We start from the raw sequence: 26,316 nt of genomic DNA on the forward strand, positions 1-26,316 counted from the left end.
AAGGGACACCTAGAGTCATCTAGTCCAACCCTCTGCGATACACAGCCAGGGCACCTGGATCCCCCTTAACTCCCCCCCCCAAGAGAAACCTGCCAGCAGGACCTGAGCACAAGAGCTCTCTCTCCTCCTGCAATATTCATTGCTGCCTCCAAGCTTGGAGGGTGGATCATGGCCATTGTGGCAGCCAGCCCTCTTCTCCTGCCCTCGCTGAGCCCCTGGAGAGACCGACCCAGCAGGCAGCCAGGCCCCCCCCCCTGGCCAACTCCCTGCATCAGAGGCAGAATCCCAAGGACGACCTGGAGGAGGATGAGCATTCCTCCAGGCGATAAGGCCTCTGCACTGCAGAAAGTGAGGAGGAATTAAAGAACCTTTTAACGAGGGTGAAAGAGGAGAGCGCAAAATATGGTCTGAAGCTCAACATCAAAAAAACAAAGATCATGGCCACTGGGCCCATCACCTCCTGGCAAATAGAAGGGGAAGAAATGGAGGCAGTGAGAGATTTTACTTTCTTGGGCTCCATGATCACTGCAGATGGTGACAGCAGTCACAAAATTAAAAGACGCCTGCTTCCTGGGAGAAAAGCAATGACAAACCTAGGCAGCATCTTAAAAAGCAGAGACATCACCTTGCCAACAAAGGTCCAAATAGTTAAAGCTATGGTTTTCCCAGTAGTGATGTATGGAAGTGAGAGCTGGACCATAAAGAAGGCCAGAGAATGGATGCTTTTGAATTGTGGTGCTGGAGGAGACTCTGGAGAGTCCCATGGACTGCAAGAAGATCCAACCTCTCCATTCTGAAGGAAATCAGCCCTGAGTGCTCCCTGGAAGGACGGATCCTGAAGCTGAGGCCACCTGATGAGAAGAGAAGACTCCCTGATGTTGGGAAAGATGGAGGGTACAAGGAGAAGGGGACGACAGAGGACGAGATGGTTGGATGTGTTCTCGAAGCTTGACCAAACTGCAGGAGGCAGTGGGAGACAGGAGTGCCTGGCGTGCTCTGGTCCATGGGGTCACGAGGAGTTGGACACGACTAAACAACAACCTGAACTGCCCAGGCCTTCCAGGGAAGGTCAGCGAGCAGCAGTTGGAAAGCTGGCCCAAAGAGAACGGGGCACAAGGGCTCAGTGCCAAGGAGGCCCAGCCAAGTGGGCCAGGCAGAAGCACAGGAGCGGAGTCACAGAGCTGCCAGCTCCAAAAAGGGGTTCACTCTAGATGAAATCACCTGTAGACTTGCTGCCTTCAGCTGACACCCCCAGAAAAGACGTCTCTAACCCCAACTTGTCCTATTCTCTTGGGCGATGAACAAAAGAGCAGCAGCAGAGCCCTGGATCAGGCCACAGGGCCACTGCCTTGTCCTGGCTCCTTCCTCCTTGCCACCTGGCTAGCCAGATGCCCCCCAGGCAGGGGGCTAGGAAGACCCCCGCCCCTGCAACACCTCCCGGGGCTCAAAGGCAGCCTATGGCGGGGGGCCGCGTCGGCACGGGGCTGCCGGCCAGAGGCCACTGCGGGGATGGGCAAAGTGGTCCTCTCTGCGCCGTCTACAGTCGGGGCCCGTCGAGGAGGCGTCGCATCTGCCCCCGGCCAGCCAGCAAACCTGTGCCGGGGTGGCGGCGGGAGAGGAGAGGAGCAGCCCGCCCGGGGGCTGGCAAGGAGGCAGTCCGCTCCGCTGGCCCCTCCGCCGCCGGCTGCCCCTCGGAGCAGCTCCCCGGCTCCACCTCCGCGGCCCCGCAGCCAATCCGGCGCGGCCGCCCGTCGGAGGAGCCTCTTCGCCAGCCGGACCCGCCTCCTGCCGCCTCCCGCCCCGTCTCGCCTTCGCTCGGGCGCCGCGCAAAGGAGGCAGCAGCGCACGGCCAGGACGCGCAGGAGCAGCAGCCGGCGATGGAGCGCGCGCCCCGGCAGTCGCCCCTCCGCCGCCCCGCGCTCTAGACCCCGACGCCCCGCTCCCGAGTCGCCGCCCGGCCCAGTCGGTAAGTCCGCCGCCGAGCTGGCCGCTCCCTCGACGGCTCGCTCGCTCGCTTCTCCGGCTCCGCGTTCGCGCTTGCAGCCGGAGTGTCTCCGGAGAAGCTGGCGGGGCAGCGAGCGGGGAGACTCTGCCAAGCGCGCCGCACTCGTAGGGTTGGCCACTAGCACGGGGCAGCCAGGAGTCGCCCGTCCGCGCTTCCTTCCTGCACGACCCGCGCGTTTTAGTCGCGCATCAGCCTCGCCTACCTCGCAGGGCTGTTGTGCAAGGCGAAGCCCTCCTCTAGCGGTGGGGCCTGACTCGCTGGCCCGATGCCAGCAGCGAGGGGCAGCTCGAAAGCCTATTCCGTGGCGCCTCCCCACGGACAGAGCCAGCGCTGGGCATGGACGAAGTCCCGGGTCGCGTCCCCAAGTCGGCCTGGGAGAGCGAGCCTTGCCGGAGACGCGGGAGGGAGCCAACTCCTAGGGCTCGAGGGGTCTTTGCCCCCCTAAAATATTTGAGGGCCCTGGGCTCCCCCAAAGTTAATGGGCATTGCCATTCAAGTGGTGCGTGATCGATTATGCGGGGGCCCCAATATTTTATTCAAGTTGGCACCCCGGCAGCAGCTCCCCTTGGTAAGTTGGCAACCCAGGCAGGGCCCAGGCTCCCTCTCCTTGGGCCAATGCAAGGGGCTCCCAAGACAAGCCCCCCCCCTTTGCCTCCAGCTGCAGGGAAGCAGGAGTCCTGCCTGGCCTGCCACTCCTGTACAGTGATCTGGGTTCAGCTCTGGGACAGAGCATGTGCAGAGTGCTTTTCCTCCCTTGCCACTACCAGTTTATCTCACTGTCATTCCCAGGGAGTATTCCTCCGAAAGCAAAGGGCGCATCATGTTTATGGTCCTCCGTCAGGGCAGCTCCCAGCTGGATGGGGGCCTGGCGGTCCTCTATTCTGCTGAGCTTAATGGCACCCCAAATCTCACTCCTGGGGGGCAGCTGCACGTCCCCCCAGATGGGCTCAGTACCAGTTGCCTTTTCCCTTCCCGCTTCCCAAGCAAAGCCGGTCTGGGAGAGGAACTCTGAGCCAAGATTCAGGAGGAGGGGGTTTTGGGGTGTCTTGGCTGAGCTGGAGAAGGAGGCTTGGGAGAGCCAGCAAGGGCTGGCAGCTCCCTCACTGCTGGCGTCAGGCATGGACTCCGGGGCCCCCTATGCCGAGCTGGGATGAGAGATGTGGGTTGCCTCGTGGAACAAACATGTAGGAAAAGAGTCTGGCGGTCTTCCCTTCTTCTTGAGTTGGAACACCCTTTCCCGCTCAATATTTGGGGGCTGGCTGGGCATTTTTGCCCTGCCCCCCCCCGCACTGGTTCCTCTCTCTTCTCCCCCCCCCCCTTCCTTTTCCAGCCCCTGTGTTTATTTTCTTCCGCACTTTATGAGTGGGATTCTGGGAGGTTCTGTAAACAGAGTGTCAGAGGCAGGAAGGAGCTGTGTGAATGAATGACAAGCCTGGAAGTCATCCAAGCGCACCCTCACCCCGACCCGACCTGGGGTGGCTCTGTCACTTCCGGCCTACTGCAGGACTGCCCCCCACGGGGGCCGAGGGAGAGGGGTGCAGGGGCAGGCCCAGGGCCACTGTGCCAGGTGCCAGCTCCTCTCTCTGTGTGTGGTGCCAATCAGGAGAGATTGCAGGGAAAGGTCTCTTCTTCCATTCCACTGGCTCTCCTGGTGTTGCCGGGGGGGGGCAGGCTGGGGCTGTAGCTTCGTGAGTGACCACTTGGGGGTCTGGTGCAGGGCATCAGGCAGAGGTGCGGCAGGGGGCCTCCTGCTCCTTATACCCACATGTGTCCCTTGGGCGCTTGTGGGAAGGGCAGGGCGGAACAGACTTTTTCCTACTTTATGGAGACAGAGAATTCCTTATCCCTCCTTGAGGGTGGCAGGGAAACGGTAGCCTGTGAATTGGTTTGCGTGGGGGAGCTAGACTGCAAATGTTAACCTGGCCCAGCAGCCGGTCTCTCTCTCTAGGAGCTGTCGTTTTGTGGGGCGGGCAGGAGTGGCTCTAGAGGTAGAATTCTCAGGACTCAGAGCAAAGTAAGATTCTCAGGATTCCTTGGGTAAATCTGCAGTTTAGAGACACATTTACCGGAAGTAGTGAATCTAAGGAAGAAATGTATTTTGTTTGTAAAAAATGATACCTCCTTAATAGAATAAAAAAAAAAATCTTAAGTGGTTTAGATAAAAAACGCAACAACAAATTATGTTTTGGAATTATTCTTCAAAACAAAACCCCTGCTGCATTTCCCCTTCCACTGTCCACCTACCCCCCCCGTCACCCCCTGGGACAGTCAATAAAGGCCTTGGCATACTTTTCTGTAAGTTGGCACAGAATGCGCGATTGCTTCAAGGAACAAGCTGCTTTTTCAAATGCTACAGGGTTCCACGGAGCCACAGGTTCTGAACGTATTTCTGAGGGATCCAGGGCTTGAACTGGATTGTGCTCTCTGCTACGAGGGAAACTGAGGCAGGGCTGGTGGCAGTGAATGGGTTGTGTGCTCAACAGATGTGCAGCTGCCGCCCTGCTGCTTAGGGGCCCTGCATATGTTGCTGTTGTAGCTGCTCAGGTTAGATACTGCGGGGTGGGGGCCGGGGGTCTGCAGGCCACGCATGTGCCATGGCTGGGGGCACAATGCCCAGGGAGGAGGGGAAGGAGCAGGCAGGGTGGCACAGAGGGCACCTGAGGCTTGGTAAGTTAACATCCAATAATTTAGCAAGCCCAGCCCAACTTCTAAACAACCTGCAGCAGTTGCATTTGGGTGGTTTAAAAGAGGTAAAGATGATGGTTTGCGCCCCCACTATGTACCTTGTTAAGACAGACGTAAAACTGGAGAGCAACAGAATTGTAGAGTAGAATGGGGCACCCAAAGTTCATCTAGTCCAACCCCTTGCAACGCAGCCATCTCAACTAAACCATCCCTGACAGGTGGCCACCAACCTATTTTCAAAAAGCTCCATTGAAGGATGGTCCATCCCTTCCCAAGTCATTCTCCTTGCTCTTTATGATTACAAAATAAGAGCCCTGATGAATCACACTGACAGCCCACTTAGACCAGCACCCTGTTTCCAAGAGGGGACAGGCAGGTGCTTCTACCAAACTCACAGCCAGGCTTGAAGGCAACAGTCCTTGCTACCTCTGCTGCCCGAGCAGCTGGTGCTCAGAGGAATGCCCCCTCCAAGACTGGCAGGTCCTCTGCACTAATTCTTGGGGATCTCGAGGATGCAGAGCCGTCACCTTGCCAAATAAACCTCACTTTTGGGCCATGGCTCAGTGGCAGAGAGCTCTTCCTTTGCACCTGTATGCGCCCCTGCTCCTAAATCCCCGGTCAGGGCTGGGATGGAGCCACCCCTGCTATTCCAGGGGGGGCCACCAAGCAAGATGGACCACGACTCTGAATCGGCAGAAGGCAACAGCTTCTGACTTAAGAGATAAATATGCAGTTCTGAAGCGAAGAGTTTTAATAGTATAGTCATACCTCGGGTTAAAGTAGCTTCGGGATGAATATTTTCGGGTTGCGCTCCACGGTGACCTGGAAGTAACGGAGTGCGTTACTTCCGGGTTTCGCTGCTCGCGCATGTGCAGACGCTCAAAATGACATCATGCGCATGCCTGGAAGTGCCGAATCGCAACCCGCAGACATGCAGACGCAGGTTGCATTCACTTCTGGATGCGAATGAGGCTCCGGAACAGATCCCGTTCTCATCCAGAGATACCACTGTAACACTCTAAAATCTGCTGCCTGCTTAATCAGAAAAAAATGTTTGATGAAGAGTTGTTTTTAATCAAAGAGAACACCAAGAATATATATATATATAAAGAGACTGCTGGATCAGGCCCGTGGCCCATCTTATCCTGCACCCTGTTCTCCTAGTGGCCGACCAGCTGCCCCCGTGGGAAGCCAGAGAGCAGAACATGAGCACAAGCACAACACTCTTTCAGAAACATTGCTGCCTCTGTAGTCACTGTGGCGAGTGCCACCAATAGCCGTCTCCTCCTCCATGAATTTGTCTCATCCTCTTTTGAAGCCGCCCAAGTTGGTGGGCATCCCTGCCTCCTGCAGGAGGGAGTTCCACACGTTAACTTCGCGCTGCATGAAAAGGATTTCCTTTTTATCTGCCCTGAATCTTCCAATGCCCAGCTTCATTGGAAGCCCATGAGTTACGCCAAGCATAATTTTACACATTTCTGTCGCGCTGCCTCTGAACTCCCTGCCATGGGAGCATAGTCACCCAGTGCTTTTCCAGCTGCACTGGCTCCCGGTGGAGTACAGGGTCAGATTTAAGGTGCTGGTTTTGACCTTTAAAGCCCTTCACGGCCTAGGACCCTCGTATGTACGGGACCGCCTCTCCAGGTATGCCCCACGGAGGACCTTAAGGTCTATAAATAGCAACACCCTAGTGGTCCCGGGCCCTAAGGAAGTCATATTAGCCTCAACCAGAGTCAGGGCCTTTTCAACACTGGCTCCGGCCTGGTGGAATGCTCTGTCTCATGAGACCAGGGCCAATTTCTTTTTGCAGGGCCTGTAAGACAGTTGTTCCGCTTGGCCTTTGGCTTGGAATCAACTTGATCCCTTTCCCCTCTATCCTTTTTCATTCTGTGATGGAACTCCTATTTGGGGACTTCCCTGGCTTTTTCTTTCTGGCCCACGTAGGACCAGTCTGGATAGTTGGCCTTGGTGAAGATTTGACGTTTTCACCCCCAAAAAGTTTTTGATTTGAGTTTCTACTGAAATGAGGCTGCATTTTAATGTTGTGTTTTAATCTTGTTTTTACGTTGTATTTTAATCAATTGTTTTTATACTTAGTGTTAGCTGCCCTGAGGCTGGGGAGGGCAGGGTATAAGTAAATTATTTATTATTATTATCTGCCAAGTGACCCAGTCCAAAGTCAAAACAGGTCCCCTTTCCACCTGGCAGCACCCAGCTGGCTCACCTGGGGGGTGCCCCATCCTTCCTTCCCTCCCTCCCTGATGCGCAGCCCGGCCTCTTCCTTAGAAGCATCCCAAACCAGAAAGGCAGCAGCTGCCTCACAACATTGGAATTCTCATTAGTTGGTCCTTGAGGAGCAGCATTCCTGGCGGTGTGTGCAAGGCAGGAGAGTGTGCAAGGCAGGAGGGTGCGCAAGAGGTGCACCAGCCCTCCTCCTCCTCCCACGCAACTGGCTCTGGCCGTGCGGAGCGGCTGGAATCAGTTTCTTCTTGGAAGGCTGGGCTTCCTGGCTTGCCTGCTCCGGAACACCTGAGGGGAGCCCCAACCGTCCCCCCATGCCTGCCAGAGAGGAACAGGAGGCTGGGCTGCTGGAAAGATTGCAAAACCCGTTCCAAGCAGACAGGAGAGGGGAGAAGAGGAGGGGAAGCAAAGGGCCAAGGGGTTGGGGGGGCCTTTCTGAGCTGCAGCGCGGCTCTGCGTTGCCCAGGGATTGCCAGAGAGCAGTGCCAACCTTGGCTGCCCAACTGATGCCCAGAAACGAACCCGGCGGAGGAGAAACAAAGGCAATGTGCGGATCTAGCCAACTCTGCGAGGGAACCGATGGGATCCTTGAGGATTTTTAAGCAGAGGCCAGGGGGTCATCTGTCGCAGGTGATCAAGATTCCTGCATTGCAGAGGGTTGGACTAGATGACACTCAGGGACCCTTCCAGCTCTACAGTTCTATGATCATGTCAGAGAATGTGAACACAGACAGAAGTCCAACAGTCTGTCCCTTGGTGCAGGGATTGGAAACAGTTTGACTGGAGAAGCCAGCTGAGCATCGACTTGCTCCATGGCAAATGAGTGCCTGTATTTGCCAGGCGAGAGGCCCAGCGCAGAGAACCTGGGAGGGAGCCCTGTGAGTGGGCAGCTGCCCAAGGAAGCTCTGGCGCTGTTCCGAGAGGGCACTGGCACTTGCCCTCCTCAGGGTGGATCCTGCCACCGCCGCCACCTCCCTTTCTTCCTGGTCTGGCGGCTGCTTGCACCAAACTCCAGCAGAGGCGGCTCAGAGGCCGGCCAGCCTGAGCCGGACAATGGCTGCCTTGTTTGTTGTGCTGGCGAGAGGAACTTGCCAGGAAGGTGAGCTGGCAGGAAGCGTGTCCAACAGGCACCTAAGAGGCAGCTCTGTGGCAGACTGTGGGGGGCCCAGTGTGCGGCAGAGGCAGGGGAAAAGGAGCCCCAGCCTGCCAGGAAAGGGTTCGCACATGTGGCCCCCGCTCTTCTTCATGTTTCCCCCAGCAAAAAGGCCAGGAGATTCCTTTGACGTGGCCTCCCCTGCCCTGGGCCAAGGGGCTGAGACATCTGGCTCTGGGTTTGTGTGGAGAGCCATTTGTGGCATACAGATAAACTGATGGTGCCAACATGGTCGCAGGAAAGGCAGTTTTAGAGGAAAAGTGAGTAAGAGGCAACGTGGTTGTAGTTTATAAAATTACACAGGGCGTGGAGAATGTGTACAGAGGAAAGTTTTCCTCCCTCTCATAACACTCAAATTCATGGGCATTCAGTGAAGATAAGTGCTGGACAATTCAGGACAGGTTAAAGAAAGTCCTTTTTCAGACAGCAGATACAGAGAGAGAGAGAGAGAGAGAGAGAGAGAGAGAGAGAGAGAGAGAGAGAGAGAGAGAGAGAGAGAGAGAGCAGGGGTCAGCAAACCTTTTCAGCAGGGGGCCAGTCCACTGTCCCTCAGACCTTGTGGGGGGCCAGACTATATTTTGAAGGAGGGGGGAATGAACGAATTCCTATGCCCCACAAATAACCCAGAGATGAATTTTAAATAAAAGGACACATTCGACTCGTGTAAAAACACGCTGATTCCCAGACCGTCCGTGGGCCGGATTGAGAAGGCGATTGGGCCAAATCTGGCCCCCAGGCCTTAGTTTGCCTACCCATGCTATAGACTAAGGAAGTCCCTCCCACAGGATTTAGAGAGCTTTAAAAGAGGGCATTGAGACAAATTCAAGGAGGACAGGGCTATCGATGGCTCTGTCCCCAAGTGCTTCCGAATGCCAGTTGCTGGAAACCTCAGGAGAGGAGAGGAGGGCTCTTGGGCTCGGATTCTGCTTGTGGGCATCTGGTTGGCCCCAGGGAGAACAGGAGGCTGGAGTGGGTGGGCATGGGCCTCATCCGGCAGGCTCTGCTTATGCTCCCTGCCTGCAAGGAACGCTCTCCTGTGCAGCGCAGCGGAGGGGCCTCCTAGCCGGGCACAGGTGCCATCAGTGCCAAGGCCTCTCTGGTAGCAGAGGTGCTCTGCAGCCCTGCCAACCCAGCTGACTCGCTGACAACCCAGCCGGCCGCAGGAATGCAGGTCGGCCAGCGCCACCCTGAGCTAATGACGGGTTACCTCTGTGTGCCGGGCTAAGGATAGCCTGGTGTCCTTGTGGCAGCTGCGGTCAAGGCCAGGAGGGAAGGGGAGAGGGGCAGGCGCCACTGGTCACCTTCTGTGCCCCACAGAGGGGTGACAAAGCAGGCTGCAAAAGGGGGCCCTGAGACATTGATACCCAAATGACCCTGAGCCATTGCGGCTTCCCTTGTGGGCACTGGGCTCTGTCCCGGGGGCAGCAGAGGAGAGCCCAGAGGCCGAAGAGAATTCAGCAGCTGAGCCCCAGGAGGATGGCCAGAGTGCGAAAGATGGGGCAGCTCTTGTGAAGGAGAGACAGCAAGGCAGAGGCGGCTCGCCGAACCTGTCCCTGCCAAGCCCCGAGGAGGAGGAGGAGGGTGGAGATCCGCCCTGCAATTAATCCTGCGGCAGGCTTAATCCGGGCACTGCGGTGTCCCACTCCTGACCTGGGTTGAGGCTGCGCTTGGAGGAGCCGTAATTAAAGGGGCAGCAGTGACAGCAGACGTTACTCAGCAGCCTGGATGTGGCAGACACGTCAGCGAAACCCGAGCCCAGCCGCTTCCGAGCAGCATTCCAGCGGGCGAAGGCTGGTGCTGGGCACTCCTCCCAGTGCCCTCCCAGTGCCCTCCTCATCTGCTGCTGCTGCTGCTGCCCTGGTTATGTGGCATGGCTCTTCCTCCCCCCCCCTCATCCAATTCCCCAACTGGGGCCAAAGCCAGTCTCAGAGGCTCTTTTCTGGCTCTCCCTGGACCAGCGCAGACCAACTATGGTTGCCACAAGCCCCAGGCTGAGCAGGGATGCCCAGCAGCCTTTTCAGCACTAAGCAACTTAAGCCAGACCGTGCTCACGGAAAAAGGGGGAGTTTGGTCCAAGTCGTGTAGTAGATGAAGGACATACAGAGAAAGCCAACCCTACTCTTAAGACAGCAGCAGCCGCCCCCTTGGTGGGAGGGCAGACCCCTCCCCAAACTAGCCTGTGGCCTCATGTCTTTGTGTGTGTGAGGATGGGGTTCGAGTGCTGGTCCCGTGAGCGTCTGTTTGCAGAATCGGGCAGGGGGGCCACCCTCCTCCCCGGGCCCAAATGTCTCAGGCCAGGCCTGCATGCAAACAGCACCTGCTCCACTAAGTCCCCCTGAAATTGGAGAGGCTTCCATGCGTCCCCAGTTTTGCAGAGCTTCTCTCTGCAGGGCTCTGGGGAGCCCCACTAGCAAGGGCAGATCTACTGGGAAACAAATGAAATTTAAGTTTCAGGGCTCCTAATCCCAGAGGGACCTCAAAAGAGGAACAACCCCGCTGACAAAGATAACGGGGGTCACCCAGACCTCATTGCTGGTGGCAAGGCTTGGGAGTTCCAGCTTCAGGGCCCCCCAGATATAGCAGGGCCCCAGAAGGTAAAGGTAAAGGGACCATTAGGTCCAGTCGTGGCCGACTCTGGGGTTGTGGTGCTCATCTAGCTTTATTGGATGAGGGAGCCGGCGTACAGCTTCCGGGTCATGTGGCCAGCATGACTAAGCCGCTTCTGGCGAACCAGAGCAGCGCACGGAAACGCCGTTTACCTTCCCACCGGAGCGGTACCTATTTATCTACTTGCACTTTGACGTGCTTTCAAACTGCTAGGCTGGCAGGAGCAGGGACTGAGCAACGGGAGCTCACCCCGTCGCGGGGATTCGAACCGCTGACCTTCTGATCGGCAAGCCCTAGGCTCTGTGGTTTAACCCACAGCGCCACCCGCGTCCCAATAGGGCCCCAGAAGCAGGCATGCAAACCCTGAAATTCCTTTGCCCTTCTTGCCTGCTGCTCATGCATCATGTGCAGGCGGAATGGCCCCGGCTGAGCGCAACGAGGGCCCCAGAACACCCTGCGCACTCTGCCGAAAGGGAGAGTGAACTGGGAGAAAGGCAGCATTGAACACGGTTTCCCCCCCCTTCCCCGTCTCTCTCGCACGTGCAGAGGAGACCCCCACTTGGCAGCTCTCTGCAGAGCCCAGGTGTTTCCAATGCGGCCTGGGCTACTGACAGCCCAAGAACGCCGCCTGCACTGGGGGCGGGGGGGGCATTGACGGTGTCAAGGAGGGGCCTGGCTTTAAGGAAAGAATGTGGGGGGGGGGAGCCCAGCATGTGCAAGCAGAGCCTCTGATGTGCTGCCAACCGCAGAGCCAGCCCCCCCTCCCAGCCTGGGGTGGTGGGGTTTTTTTTAGCAGGCGCAGGAGGGAAGCGTTAGGAGACGCCTCTGGTTCGGGTCCGTACATCTTGGGAGCAGATGCATCTATCGCAGCCACTACAGAGGAGCTGCGCATTCCTGCGGGACCCAAGTCCCCCCCCCAAGCCAGGATTGGGGGCGGCGGGAGGCAGCGCGCTTTGCCCCGAAGGCCACAAACCCCACAGAGTTCATAAGGCAACTTTCTCGCTGCCAAGGGAGGAATGGCCTTGGAAGTCTCCCTTCTCAACACGGCCAAAGGCAGAAGCGATTGCAGCTGCCCTGCGGATGTGAATATTCACATGGGGGGGCGCAGAGAAAGAGGATGCTTTGGCCAGGATCTGGGGAGCGGAAGCTGCCTTATTCCACCAGCCTGTGACCAGGAGGGGTCTTGCCAGGGCAGGAAAGGGCCCTTCCACACCAGCCCCCTTCCTCAACAACTCCCTCCCCAAGCAAAATCTCCCCTTGCAGACCTGCTCCTGTTGCAACAGCCAGCGGGCCTCTCACTCAATGCGCCCCAATCAACCACTTCCTTCTTTTTCCAATGACTTTTTCCTAATCAATCCAAGCCGTGCGGCGATTAGGAGCAAAGCTGGCTTTGCAAGCGTTTGGGAAAGTCTCTTTTTTTTTTGTCATTCGCTCGCAACGCGAACACAAAAACCGCACAAACGCACACATGAAACCTGCACAGACAGAAGACCTGCGGGGAGTAGAGCCCAGCAAGGGTCCTCTGTGGGGTGGGGGCAGTGGGGTGGGGGGCAGAGAGCAAGGCTGTCCCTGGGCCAGCTGGAAGGAACGGCTGAGAGCTTTTTGGACCCGGCTCCAGGATCCAGTCGACTGAGCGCTGAGCTCATCGGGCAAGAATGAGCCTCAAAGCCACAGCGGTGTGCAATTGTGTGTGTGTGTGTGTGTGTGTGTTCACCTCTGCTAATCTGGCTCCAGCCTGGGCAATGCACTGACCCTTCCAGGCCTGGCAGAGGCCCCCCTCACCCCCCCCGCCCTGCCACCAATTAAGAGGACTTTCCAGTCTCAGATCCCGGACAACAAGCTCTCCTAATTAGTAATGAGCCCATTTTGAGACACTGATGGAGCTTCTGAGTTGCAGCAGCGCCTTCGCCTTGGCGCATGCCCAGTGGCTGCGGGGGGGGGGGGAGAAGGGCTGCTCCCCCACCAGAGAGGAGAATGGAGAGAAAGTTGAGCCCGCAGCCTTGGAGTGATGGGGGGAGAGACAGCATCTTAGTTTACACTAGATTCAAGGTGGATTGGAAGCACATATAGTATATAGGGGGGCAAGAAGCTAGGCAAGGGCCAAACCATTTTACTTTGGGGGGAAAGCCAAGTATTGGGGGGGCAGAGGAGTATAGAATTGTGCACAGCATGGAGAAAGTGGAAAAGAGAGACGGCTTTTCCACTCCGTGAAAGTGAAGGCCAGGAGGAGATTCAAAAGGAAGGACTTATTGACACAGAAATGTAGAACTGGAGAGCTGGAAGGGACCCCAGGGGTCATCTAGTCCTACCCCCTGCAAAGCATCACAATACAGCCATAGCATGTATTTGTGTGTTTGTGTGCCAACGTTGGGAAGCCCAGCTAGAGAAGGCTTTGCAGTGCAACCCACATCCTTGTGGAACTCACTGCCACAAGATGCGTGGATGGGGACTGGCTCGTGGGGCTTTAACTGGGGCTGAGACCAATTCCTGGAGGGTAAGCCTGTCTCTGACTACTAGTCATCATGAAGACAGATCGGGAGATGTGGACAGATAAAGAGATATAATCTCTGGCCTCAGAGTCCGTCTTCCTCCAAGTACCAAATTCTCGGAAGGGGGAGCAAGGGGAGGCTGTTGCGCCCCAGTTCTGGTGCTGTGGGCATCTCAGGGACATCTGCCTGGGCACAGCTGCAAACATGCGTCTTTGATCCCACCCTGCAGGGCTGGTTTTGTGTTGCCTTCCTCTGGGGCTCAGCAGAGGGCAGGAGTTCAGGAACAGCGCCGCAGGCAGCTTGCAGAACCCTCTGTACTTTTTGCTCGCGAATTCCCCTCTCAGACCTTCACTCTGCCAGACACACGTTGACCCGATTGTTTGCTCCCTATTGCACTGGCTCCCGATGGAGTACAGGATCAGGTTTAAGGTGCTGGTTTTAACCTTTAAAGCCCTATACGGCCTAGAACCCTCGTACCTATGGGACCACCTTTCCTCGTATGCCCCACGGAGGACCTTACATTCTGCAAATAATAACATTCTGGAGATCCCGGGTCTCAGGGAGATTAGGCTGGCCTCAACCAGGGCCAGGGCCTTTTTGGCTGTGGCCCCGACCTGGTGGAACACTCTGCCACAAGAGATCAGGGCCTTGTGGGATTTGACATCTTTCCACAGCTTTTTGTATAAAAACTAGTATGAAAGAGGCCTCCCAGCATTCTCACAGGCCCATATAAGATCAGCGTACACAGCTGGGCCTGATGAGCATTTACTCTTCCCAACCCAAATCCTGCGGAAAGCCATCTAATTCAGATTTTAATTTTATCCTGACTTGTTTTTAAGAGGTGATTTAATTATTGTTTGATTTTATATCACTGTTTATATTTGATGTTAACTGCCCTGAGCCTGGGCCGGGGAGGGTGGGATACAAATAAGTGCTGTATTATTATTATTATTATTATTATTATTATTATTATTATTATTATTATTATTGGCAAGTCCAATACAGCCCTCCTGGGAGGAAGAGGTTGGCAGCAACTGCTCCCGTGGTAGCTTTGGGTCACCATGAAAGGGCAGCAAACTTCCCATTATTCAATTTATTCTTGCGTTTTGACTGGGACTGGGAAGACGGCAGTGGACAGGAAGATGGGAGGTTCTGCCGCAGGAGCCAGAATGCCTCCCTGCCGACTGGTTTATTGCTCAAGTTGCTGCAGAACGGGTTCAAGGGGGTTTGGGGTTCCTTTTGGATGAGGTCCAGCAGCCGCGATAGGGATGTACAGGGCTGGGGGTAATCAGGGATGTTCTTTGACCCTTCTTGCTTATCCGTAGGTAAATGAGGAATTCCTGACAGTGGCAAGGAGGCTGCCTGGCAGCTCCCAGGAAGGGGGGGGGCCTTTGCTGGCTCTTCCACCCCCATCCACACCCCTAATCCTGACCGCGAACAGGATGCCCGGGAGAAACCGGAGAGCCCTGACCCTGCAATCAGGCCGGGGTCAACCCCACTTATCTCCTTGCCAGCGAAACACAGCAGCCCCTTCAGGAGGCCTGGGCTGGCCTGTCAGCACCCCCCCCCAGCACAGCTGGCTCCCATTACCCACAATGCTCCAGGCCAACCTTCGCCCCGGCAGAGGGGCCCTGGTCTGCCTTCACCTGACAGGTTAAGAGATTGCAGAAGGAACAAGAGGGCAGATCGAGGGGGCGGGGGGGCGGGGGGCGAGGCAGCGGCAGAAGAGAGGGAGGCTGTGGGGCACCTAAAGCAGGCAGGGGGAGGGAGAGCTCATGGGGGGGTGCAGGAGGGCTGCCAGGAGAGGACCCTGCAACAGCTGCCTGCTCCACCCTGTGTAGTAAAGGGAGAGGAAACCCGCCCCCCAGCCCCCGCCATGCACAAACACACACCGGCTGTGGCTGCAAAATCTGGCATCAAGCATCAAAGACCAAGAGCTCATCAGTTGGATGAACCCATTAAAAAGACATTTCAATTAACTAAAAGCCAATTAACCAGGCAGCGGACTTAAAGCTCTCTGGGGAAGCAGTGGGCTTCCTTGGAGGATTTTAAGCAGAGGTTGGGTAGTCACCTGGTCAGGGATGTGTTGGGATTCCTGCATTGCAGGGGGTTGGAATAGATGGCCCCTGGGTTCCCTTCCAACTCTACAATTCTTTGAAGCTTTCGTATATTTGCGCGTTGCCTTTAGAAGAGGTGTACTGAGAGGATACCCTGACGCAGGTAACACACACGTGGGCATCGTTTAAATATGTAGAAATATTCCCACCTGAACGCAAATGTACTTGATTAATCTCCCAACAAAAACTCGTACGCTCAGCCAGTCAGTCATTTCTTGAGCCGGGTCACACAGCCAAAGTGACTGCAGAGTCAAGGAGGGCAGCAGGGCAGGCAGGCAGGCCGGCCAACCAGGCACAGCTCCCAGCTTGAAAGGGCAGGTAGGAGACATGGGCAGGATCGAGCCCAAGTCCCAGCGAGCCTCAAGAGCAGCCAGGCAGGTGCCTCGGAGAAGTTCAAACGCAGGGAACAAACGCCAAGGTGCTTCGTTGTTAAATATTTGATCTTTTTCCTCAACCTCAAAACAAATAACTGTATACAATACCAGGGCAAGACTGGCTTATTACGTAAAGCATTTCAACCCAGGAAATCCTGCCCAAAGCCTTTAACGCAGGACAGGCACACCTGTCCCTGCAAAAAATAAAGCTGCTTCTCATCCAGATCTTTCCCCAAGCCCTTTCTCTCTCAGATGACTTCTAAGCTTCTCCAAAGGAGCGATTTGGCAGACCAGATCCAGTACCACCTCGCTAAAGGGAGCCCAGTCCAAGATTCCCACTGCCGGCTCCCTCGCTGCCTAGCAGCAACTGAAAAGAAGTTGGCACGGAAGCTGTGCCCCTGCTGTTTGCCCCTCACCCCAGTGCCCTGGTATTCTGAGATCCAGCCTTCTTCTCAGCATCCATATGCACAGAGCCTCATGGCTGCCGAGGGACCCACACACTGCAAATGCTTCTAAGCCAGCACCCGCCCCCCCAACATTGGGGACTATAACTCCCCCCCCCCCACCAAGTTAGAGGTGATGAGAGCTTCAGCCCAAACTTCAGAGGGGGCACCACGTTGGCTTCCCCATCAAAGCCTTCCCTCTCCGCCTGTGGCCGCCCCTGCCATTAGGCGAGAGAGGGAGGTGGTTGCCCCAGGCGGCGGCTGGTGAATGTCAAGAAAGGGCAGCAAACGGTTATTTAATTTAGTGGCCAGGTATTTTTTGCCTGCAGGGAGACGCACTTCTGGGACTTTGTGTCTCGGGTGCCAAAGTAACTTGGCCAGCCTTGGAAGGTAGAGAGCTGCCCTTGCGATGGGAGGGGCAGGATGCGGGGTTTGGGAAGCAAGCCTGGAGGAGACAGAGAGGGATGCGAGAACCAGCTTCAAGGATCTCAGTGCAGTGGTACCTCGGGTTAAGAACTTAATTCGTTCCGGAGGTCTATTCTTAACCTGAAACTGTTCTTAGCCTGAGGTACCACTTTAGCTAATGGGGCCTCCTGCTGCGCTGCCACCGCACAATTTCTGTTCTCATCCTGAAGCAAGGTTCTTAACCCAAGGTACTATTTCTGGGTTAGCAGAGTCTGTAACCTGAAGCGTCTGTAACCCGAGGTACCACTGTACATTGCATGGAAGAGGGAGCAAGTTTGGAACCAATGGATTCAGGTTACAAGAAAAAGATTCTGACTAAACATCAGGAAAACGTTTCTGACAGATTTCTTCTTTCTTCTTCTTCTTTGGCGATCCCTCGTAGCCGAGTAAGATTGTCTTCCATAAACATGGTTTTAACAATGAGCCTGTAAGTTTCTGTGGAGGCCAATTCTGGACCCACACGTCCTTCCACAGTGGGGGCATTGGTTTCTGGGCGGGAGTTGATCACGGTGTGGATTTGCCAAGTGTACCTTCCTCCTAGCACCTTTCTCCCTTGCGTCCTGAGTTTGAGTGTCTTCAAAGCCCATGACACCGTTGGTAAAGGCTGTTCTCCAACTGGAGCACTCGCAGGCCAGTGTTGTCAGTGTTTATACTACATTTTCTTAGATTTGCCTTGAGAGTCTTTAAACCTCTTTTGTTGACCACCAGCATTACGCTTTCTATTTTTAAGTTCGGAATAGAGTAGTTGCTTTGGAAGACGATCATCAGGCATCCGAACAACAGGACCAGTCCAATGAAGTTGATGTTGACAGTAAAAGCTGTTTGCCAGTAGAACAGACTCTCACCAGAGGTTGTGGACTCTCCTTCCTGGGAGGTTTTTAAGCAGAGGTGGGAGGGCCATCTGTCATGGATGCTTTAGCTGAGATTCCTGCATTGCAGGGGGTTGGACGAATGGCCACTGTGAGTCCCTTCTGACACTATGAACCACACACTCTCCAAAACAGCCCAGCAGGGAGCTGGACTGGATGACACTTGGGGTCCCCTCCCACTCCACAATTGTCAGAATTGTCGACACTGACTGGCAGTAGCAAGGAGTGCCCTTTGCCTCTGAGCCTGCCTGGTTCTGTGGCCCTGAGCACCATCGCTGAATCCTGCCTTAAGGAAAGCATGTGCTGTTCCTCTTTCTATCTCTCTCTCGCTCGCCTGCCAGCCAACTTTCAGGGGGTGCCCCCAAATTCTATCATTGCAAGAGGGGGCAAAAATGCCCCTCCACATTCCCTTCAGGAGATTTCTTCCCTGCGAGACGGTCACCCTGCCAGGGAGGGGGCCCATCCCAGGCCTGCCCCCTCCCTCCTTCCTCCAGCTGCACATTCTAGCCTTTGTTACCTGTCTGTGTGGTGCCAGCTTTGGGGGGACCATTCCAGAGCCCCCCCTTTGCCGAAGTTCATTAGCTCACTTATTAAAAGGGCTGACAGACATGCTGAGAAAGCAGCAGGCCCCCCTCCCGTGACCCCATCATGCATTGGGGGCATTCCTGAGCTGCCCAGGACCCACCCCAGCCTCACTCCCACTTCAGTGAACAAGTAGGGGAGTCCTCCTCTTCCTCTGCTCCCCCCCCCCCCACTAAAAAATAGCAGGATTAAACCCATGCCTGGCTGAACAGCTCTGCTAAGAACACAGAGAGGAGCAGAGCCGGAATCTCAAAGATGTCGAGGGGACAGGCCCTGCCCTACATCATGGGGTCTGGGGGATCTCACTGCTCCCTCCTCCTGGGGTGGGCAAGGATGGCAGCCCTGGGAGGGGGGGTCCCAGGCCAGGAAAGAACAACTGATGGTCTCCACGACTCTCCCACTTGGGCAAAAGCAGCGTTTCCTGCCCTGGGTGCCCGCCTGCACTTTTTCCAGTGGGAGAATTCACTTGGAAAGTACCGGTATTTCATCCAAACACAAAGCTCATGCCAGGTGTTTTTGGGGAGTGGGGGGGAGGGAAGAATCCACGTGTGGGAGGCTAGATGCCTTCCAAGTTCAAACCCAAACCCTGAATGGCTTGCAAGTTTTAGGATCGCCTCTTCCAGACACTAAAGCACTTCCATGTGTGGCTGTTGAAAACAAATAAATCTGCCCTTTTCCCCTTATGGGGTATCCAAGATCCCATATAGAGTCCTTACATAGGTTCCCTATCGGTAGGAGAAAACAACAGAGGCCAACCAGAGAATATTGAGAAGCAAAGCAGCTAGTAAGCCTGATCTTTATTGATCTGTTGCAACAGGGTGCCCCCCTCACCCCATGCAGGAGGGAGGAGGAACCCAGAACAATGGGGTGAAAGCTCTTATATAGACATTTGAAGTTGCCACCCTGTAGATGAAGTCCACCCCCAGATACATCATACCGACATCACAGAAGGGGCGGTCTACAGCAGAAATCTGAGTGCTTTGTTTACCTCCTGTCTGCCAGGTTACCTGTTTAATGGTCACTTGACTGGATTGCCTGGGGAGCCTGGCCAGTCTTTTGTGATGATAAATACTTAGTTCCTGAGCCAGGTCAGGCTCACACCTTATTCATATCTTAAATGTGCCCTTAAGACAGGTTTTCTGAGGAAAGAGACAGTGGGGAGGTTTCCCACTTTGACCTTGCAGAGAAATAATTGAGGTCGGTTTGGGAATAAAAAATGGTTTCAGGTCGGTCTTCCTGTGCTGATCTATGTACGTGCTTGGTTGGTACACTTATGAACATTTAACATATATCTAAGACCTCAAAGGTCCTGTCACAGGGTCCACTTGCAGGACTGAGCCCCACCCATGATGCAACTCTCTTCGATTCCTGCATTTCAGGGGGTTCGACTAGATGACCCTCGGGGTCCCTTCCAACTCTACAATTCTATGGTTCTCTGAATCTCCAATCCACCAGGGCTCTTGATTCAGTCCCTTCCAGGGCACTCTGCATGCAGGCCTGGTATTCAGCACCTTTAAACCCGACACTCAGCACCAGCCCTGCTGGGATTGGCCCTGCAGTGGAACTGCATGTGAGCGAGGGGCGTGAAGCACCTCTACAGTCCGGCTGCTGGCTCTGACCTCACCTGGCCTTGGGTGATTGGCAGGTACCCACCATGATCCACCTGTCCAGATCTAGATATGTCCAGCAAACCAGATCCAGCTCCTGGCTCTTGGTCTACTTGCCGGAGAGGGAATTACATGGTGGGCAGGGGCAGAGAGAGACATCCGCTGCAACTCTTTGGGAGTCTGTGGGATTCAGGAGCCTTGAAAACTCTTAACCCAAGACAAGGGCTGCTCTTGAGATACGGGAAGAAGCCAGACAGGAGTTTCTTTTCTCCCTTTTTCCTTCTGTGATGGAACTCCTATTTGGGGAGTTCCCTGGCTTTTTTCTGGACCAGTTTGGATAGTTAGCCTTGGTGAAGACTTGACGTTTTCATCCCCCAAAAAGTTTTTGAGTTTCTGCTGAAATGAGGCTGCATTTTAATGTTGTGTTTTAATCTTGTTTTTAAGCTGTATTTCAATCAATTGTTTTCTATCTGGAGTTAGCCGTCCTGAGCCTGGTCATGGCTGGGGAGGGCAGGGTATAAATAAAATTTATCATTGTTATTATTATTTTGTCACCCCTCTGGAGAGGGCAGAGTTCCTCCTGGGCTTTTGACAGTTTTGGGGGGGCAGATCCTCATGGAGAGAGGGGAGTGCGTGTTTTCCTTCCAGATCTCTCCCCCCCTTTCTCTGCCTCCCACCCACGGGTGTCCGTCAGCAGCACCCAAAGGCCAGGGGTTTCCAAAGGTTTGCTCCATTTCCCTTTGTTTCCATGCTGGGGGGCTCTCTTGCACAAGTCTGTTCCTCTGCTCTTTTCCGGTGACCTTTGGAGACATGAACTGATGACAGGCTAGGCCGACCCCCCTCCCTCTGAGACATTGCTAATATATACAAGGAGGAGAGACCGGTTACGCAGAATGAAATCATCAACTGGAGTGAGAGAGGCGGAATGACACTGGAGTGTTTTGACCCACGGCTGCCCGCCTTACAATGCGCAGAAAAACGCTCTGTGACTTCCCAGGGGCTTGGCAGCAAGGGAGCAAGATGGGTTTTCCCGGCTAGTCACAAGACGCCTCTGTGCAACCAGGGAGACGTGGCTGCAGTGAGACATGCGCCACTCCCTTTGGGGGGGGAGCGCATGGAGCTGCTCTTCTCCCCTCTCCCCCCCCCCAGGTGGGAGCCATTTCTGCCCATCACAGGGAGCAATAAATGTAAGTCATAGAATTGTAGTGTTGGAAGGGACCCCGGGGTCATCTAGTCCAACCCCTGGGGGTGCAAGAATCACAACAGAAGAATCCCTGGCACGTGGCCATCCAACCTCTGCTTGAAAACCTCAAACGAAGGAGAGTCCTTTGGAGGTTAAGTGCATTGCATTGCGCATACCACCAGAAAGCCCTTCCCAGTACTGAATCACAGTAGTAGTAGTAGTAGTAGTAGTAGTAGTAGTAGTAGTAGTAATAAATGAGGACACGGGTGGCGCTGTGGGTTAAACCACAGAGCCTAGGACTTGCCGATCAGAAGGTTGGCAGTTCGAATCCCCGCAATGGGGTGAGCTCCCTTTGCTCCATCCCTGCTCCTGCCAACCTAGCAGTTCGAAAGCATGTCAAAGTGCAAGTAGATAAATAGGTACCGCTCCGGCGGGAAGGTAAACGGCGTTTCCGTGCGCTGCTCTGGTTCGCCAGAAGTGGCTTAGTCCTGCTGGCCACATGACCTGGAAGCTATATGCCAGCTCCCTCGGCCAATAAAGCGAGATGAGCACCGCAACCCCAGAGTCGGCCACGGCTGGACCTAATGGTCAGGGGTCCCTTTACCTTTACCTAGTAGTAGTAGTAATATTAATAATAATTTATTATTTATACACTGCCCATCTCGCAACAAAATATTAAAAATACAATAAAGTATCAGCATTAAAAACTTCGTTAAACAGGGCTGCCTTCAGATGTCTTCTAAAAGTCAGAGAGTTGTTTATTTCCTTGAAATCTGAAGGGAAAGTGCGGGCGACACCACCGAGAAGGCCCTCTGCCTGGTTCCCTGCAACTTTGCTTCTCGCAGTGAGGGAACTGCCCGAAGGCCCTCGGAGCTGGACCTCCATGTCTGGGCTAAATGATGGGGGTGGAGACGCTCCTTGCCATTTGGATTCATAGGATTGGGTCCTCCCCTCTGGAGCAGCAGAAAACAAGCTTCCTTCTTGCAGGGGGCAGCCCTTCAGACGTCTCTCCCACCCCCTCTTCCCTTTTCCAGCCTTGGATGCAGTTTGGGTAGTAAGAACTTGCCGTATGCAGAGCCCTGAAGATGCCTCTGCCGGACTGAGGCCACAAGGGCTTCCTCCTGAATGCTCCTGCCCAGAGCCAAATGCAGCTGGGGGGCTGGCAGGGCAAGGGCTCCCCCCTCCCCGGGCTGCAGGGCGTCCAGTGTGCTGCTGGTGGTGGGGAGCAGCCCTGGGTAGTAGGCAGGAGACGCAGCGCAGAAGGAGGCTGGGTGGGGCTCCCTTGACTCGGCCAGATGGCTCTACCTCACTTGCCTGACTCAAGCGATAGACATTTGGGGGCAGGGGCAGCCAAGGTTCGGCGCAGGGGCGGCAATCTGGGGCAGGCACCCCCCCCCAGCAGCTTTAGGGAGAGCGGCTCTGCGACGACTGCATGGGGCTGCGTGCCTTTATCCGTAGCTCCGAGGAAGGATGCCTGCTTGGCATGTAGAATGTCCCAGGCAGGGATGCCCCCTATTCCCTCCCTGGTGAGCCTGGCAGAGACACCACATGCCAGGGGTGGGCGGAAGTGGGGAAGAGAAACAGATGCGGGTCTTTGAGCTCTTGGTCCGTTTTCATTTTCCTCCCTCTCCGTTTCGTAAGCTGACTCCCTGGTGCAACAGCCTCCAGAGCTGTGGCAAGAGCCGGAACGATGGCCTGTCCTTTCCAACAGGGGGTTAAAAAATATAGTTTGCAAATCCACCTCGTGCCAGAGTTTCTGATTCTGGTTTTGCCCAATTATCGCAAAATATAAGCTTTGTCGTTTCTGGCATGCCCAAACCACAGACTTCATTCGAACCATAATTAAGCTTTCGATTAGGTTTGCCCCAGTAATGGCTTTTGACTTCCAAAAAAAACCCCTCTCTAAACAATCTCCACTACTGGATATCAACAAACAACTGGGAAGGAGAATCCATAAAAATTCTCTTAAGAATTGTTTAACTAGTGGTGTCGGCACCGATTCATGTTAATCTCAGGATTGTGAGTTCGAGTCTCACGTTTGGCCAAAGATTCCTGCCTTGCAGGGGTTGGACTAGAGAACCTTTGTGGTCCCTTCCGACGGTGCAATCCTGTGATCCTCTGATTCCCATGTGACCCCTCGGTGTCCAAAAAGCAGGAAGTTAGGCAGCACCAGGCGAAGCTGGTGGGGGGGACTGGCCAAGGACAGGTGGGACCCCCCCCTTGCCCCGGTGTAGTTTTTATGATGAAACCCCCACGTTGCGCCCATAGACAAATAGTGTGTCTTATAGAGTGAAAAATACGGTAACCTCCCAGTTCCTTAGGAACAGTAAAGGCAGGGGGGTAAGAATTGTACACTATTGCTTGGAATGGGGGGGGGGGTGTCTCACCAGAAACATGGCCCTGCCCCTCCCTTCCAGGAGCTACCACAATCCTCTCCGGCGCTAAACCTTCGCCATGCCTCCTTCCCCGGGAACAAACCCAGTCGGGCTCTGCCAGCAGAATCCAGCTGAGCTGCGAACCAGATTTCCGGAAGGGCAGGAACTTGGGGGGGGGGCTTGCAGCAGAACGGTCAGAAGTGCCCCTGTCCAACCCGTCTCTCTCTTTCCCCCGCAGGAGCCACGCCATGTGGCAGCTGGCGCTCTGGGCGCTGCTGGTCCTCCCCGCCGGGATCCTGTCCCGGGCCTGCCCCTCCGAATGCCAGTGCAGCCAGCCCCAGACGGTCTTCTGCATTTCCCGAAGGAGCCACGCCGTCCCGCAGGGTCTCCCCCCAGACACGGTCAACCTGTACGTCTTTGAGAATGGCATCCGGTCCCTGGGCGAGGACAGTTTTGCGGGGCTGCCGGCCCTCCAGCTGCTGGACCTGTCCCAGAACCTCATTGCCAGCCTCCCAAAGAACGTCTTCCGCCCGCTGGCCGGCCTCCGCAACCTGGACCTCTCCTCCAACCAGCTGCGGGAGGTCACCAACGAGAGTTTCCACGGCCTGCGCCTTCTTGAGCGGCTCTACCTGGAGCACAACCACCTGCAGCACATCCACCCGGCCGCCTTCGACTCGCTGGAAAACCTTCTGGAGCTGAAGCTGCAAGACAACCAGCTGCGGACACTGCCGCCCCTCCAGCTGCCCGCCCTGCTCCTCCTGGACGTCAGCCGGAACAAGGTGACCGCCCTCAATCCGGGCACCTTCCATGTCCCCAACCTCGAGTCGCTGAAGATCGCCGGGCTGGGCCTGGGCGAGGTGGAGGAGGAGCTACTGAGGAGCGTGGCCTCCCTGCACGAGCTGGACGTCTCCGACAACCTGCTGCCCGCGGTGCCCGCAGCTCTGCAGCTCCTGCGGGGCCTCACCAAGCTCAGCCTAGCCGGCAACGCACAGATCTCGCACCTGTGCCCCGAGGACTTCCGCGAACTGCGCAACCTGCAGGAGCTGGACATTAGCAACCTGAACCTCAGCAGCCTCCCGGGGGGGTTCCTCGCCTCCTTCCCCCGGCTGCGGGCCGTGGCGGCCGCTGCCAACCCCTTCAACTGCGTCTGCCCGATGAGCTGGTTCGTCAGCTGGGCCGCCAGCGGCAAAGCTCTGCTGCGGAGGCCTGAGGAGACTCGCTGCCACTTCCCGCCCAGGAACGCCGGCCGGCTGCTCCAGAGCCTGGAATATGCAGACTTCGGCTGCCCGGCCACCACCACCACCAGCAGCGTGGGCACGCAGAAGACCACCGGCCCAGCTGTGGCCGAACCTGCGCCCAGCCGCCCGGGTGCACCCAGCACGGCCGGCCCCACGGAGCCGACATCGGCCACCTCGCCCACGACGCCAGAAGGCCTGCCCAGCGCGGAGCCTCGCCTATGCCCACCGGGCACCTGCCTCAACGGAGGCATGTGCCAGCTGGATGCCCGGCACCACCTGGAGTGTGCCTGCCCTGTGGGCTTCACCGGCCCCTACTGCGAGACTAGGGCCTGGGCAACAGCCGTGCCCACTCCCGCCCGGGTACCCACCGCTCCCGAGCAGCTGGCCATCAAGCACGTGGGGGGCACCTCGCTGAAGGTGGACCTGCAGAATGAGGCCTGGTCGTCCTTGGAGCTGAAAGGGATTCGCCTGACCTATTGGAGTCTCTCCGGGCCGGACAAGCGCCCTGTCACCCTCCGCCTGCCGGCCTCTCTGCCCGAGTACACCGTGCGAGGCCTGGCGCCCAACTCCTCCTACCACATCTGTGTGGGGCCGCTGGGGGCCAAGGCGCACGAGGACGACCTGTGTGTGGAGGCCCGCACGTTGCACCTGACTCACCAGCAGCATGCGCCTGTCACCCAGGGCAAGGGCACCAGCCTGGCACTCGTGGTGGTGCCCGCCGTGGCTTCTGCGGTGCTGCTTGCTGCTGCCGTGGCCGCCGCTTCCTACTACGTGCGCCGGAGGAGGAGGAGGAGGAGACAGGCGCACGCCGCCTCTGGAGCTGCCGGCCCGCTGGAGCTGGAGGGGGTGAAGGAGAACGGGGACCTGGGGGGCCACGGCCAGAAAGCGGCCCCCAACGGCCTGGAGTACGAGGTGCCGCTCATGCAGCCGCAGACGGCCAGCCGCCCGGCACCCAGGACCCTGCGGCCTTCCTACTTCTAGAGCCAAAGAAGGAGCCCAGAGAAGCTGGCAGCCGGGGGTGAAAAATCGGGTCCCAGCCTGCCTAGGGGGGTTGCCTCGTAGCAACACGGAAGTCCCCTAAGGCGTTCCGAGCAAAGCATCCCCAGGGGTGGACCCGATGCCGTGGGACTAGGCGGCCGCTTAGCCGTGGCTGCCCCAGGGATGCCCGGAGCGTGGCCGGGGCCGTGGAGCAAGGCAAAAGGGCTCCATGTTCTGGCAACGAAGGATCCTTTTGCCGAGCCGGGGGCAAGCAGATGAAGGAAAGACCAGCAGCCCCTTCTGCTGGGGGGGGGGCCTTGAAGTCGGGGTGGGGGAGGGGGCACGAGACGGAGCTCTCTGGGGGAGCTTATCGGGAAACAAAGCTTTATGGACGCTTAGAGAATATTTATAAGACAGGATTATGTCCCATTTCTTCTGGGAACAACTCTCTTTTCTAACACGGACGGAGCCTTTTTGTAAAAACCGGGCTGTGTAAGCGTTTTTGTACAAAAAATAAAAATTTCAAAAGGAAAGAGGTGTTTCTGGAGAGTGATGAGTGGGTAGAAGGGGGGCTCAAGGGTTGTGTGTGGCTGGGGTGGGGTCCTCGCCCGGTGGCTGTAAGGGGGAAGTGGGGGGTCTTGCGCCTGGGGAGGCTGGGCGGGAGGCTAAGGACCCCCCCTTCACTCAGGGACAGGGGCAAAGACCACTTACACATGAACCTCCCGCACAGCAAGGGAGACCCCCCCTCCAAGCCAGGGAGACTTATACTGTGTCCAAGGTGCTTTAGTTGAGATTCCTGCATTGCGGCAGGGGGGGCACAGCTAGATGACTCTTGGGGGTCCCTTCCAACTCTTAAGATCTGGTGATTCTCATACCCCCAAGGTTTTCCCGGGACACTCGCGAAA

At 56.2% G+C, this 26,316-nt stretch overlaps 2 protein-coding genes across 2 annotated transcripts in view; one reads left to right on the top strand and one right to left on the bottom strand.

The window, feature by feature from the left end:
• The window catches only part of LOC309357132 (coronin-7-like), a 101,074-nt gene that overhangs the window by 30,853 nt on the left and 43,905 nt on the right, over nt 1–26,316 (bottom strand). The window lies entirely within an intron of this gene.
• On the top strand, nt 1,817–25,944 carry VASN (vasorin). Its single transcript, XM_081889190.1, has 2 exons — nt 1,817–1,966; nt 23,434–25,944. The coding sequence occupies exon 2, from the start codon at nt 23,444–23,446 to the stop codon at nt 25,412–25,414; it is 1,971 nt and encodes a 656-aa protein (XP_081745316.1). The 5' UTR covers nt 1,817–1,966; nt 23,434–23,443; the 3' UTR covers nt 25,415–25,944.

Source organism: Podarcis melisellensis, assembly GCF_964234715.1.
Source record: "Podarcis melisellensis genome assembly, chromosome: 14".
NCBI classification, from domain to species: Eukaryota; Metazoa; Chordata; class Lepidosauria; order Squamata; family Lacertidae; genus Podarcis; species Podarcis melisellensis.

Excerpts from the sequence above, each read along its gene's own strand:
- VASN (XM_081889190.1), top strand. The coding sequence starts at position 23,444 with ATGTGGCAGCTGGCGCTCTGGGCGCTGCTGGTCCTCCCCGCCGGGATC.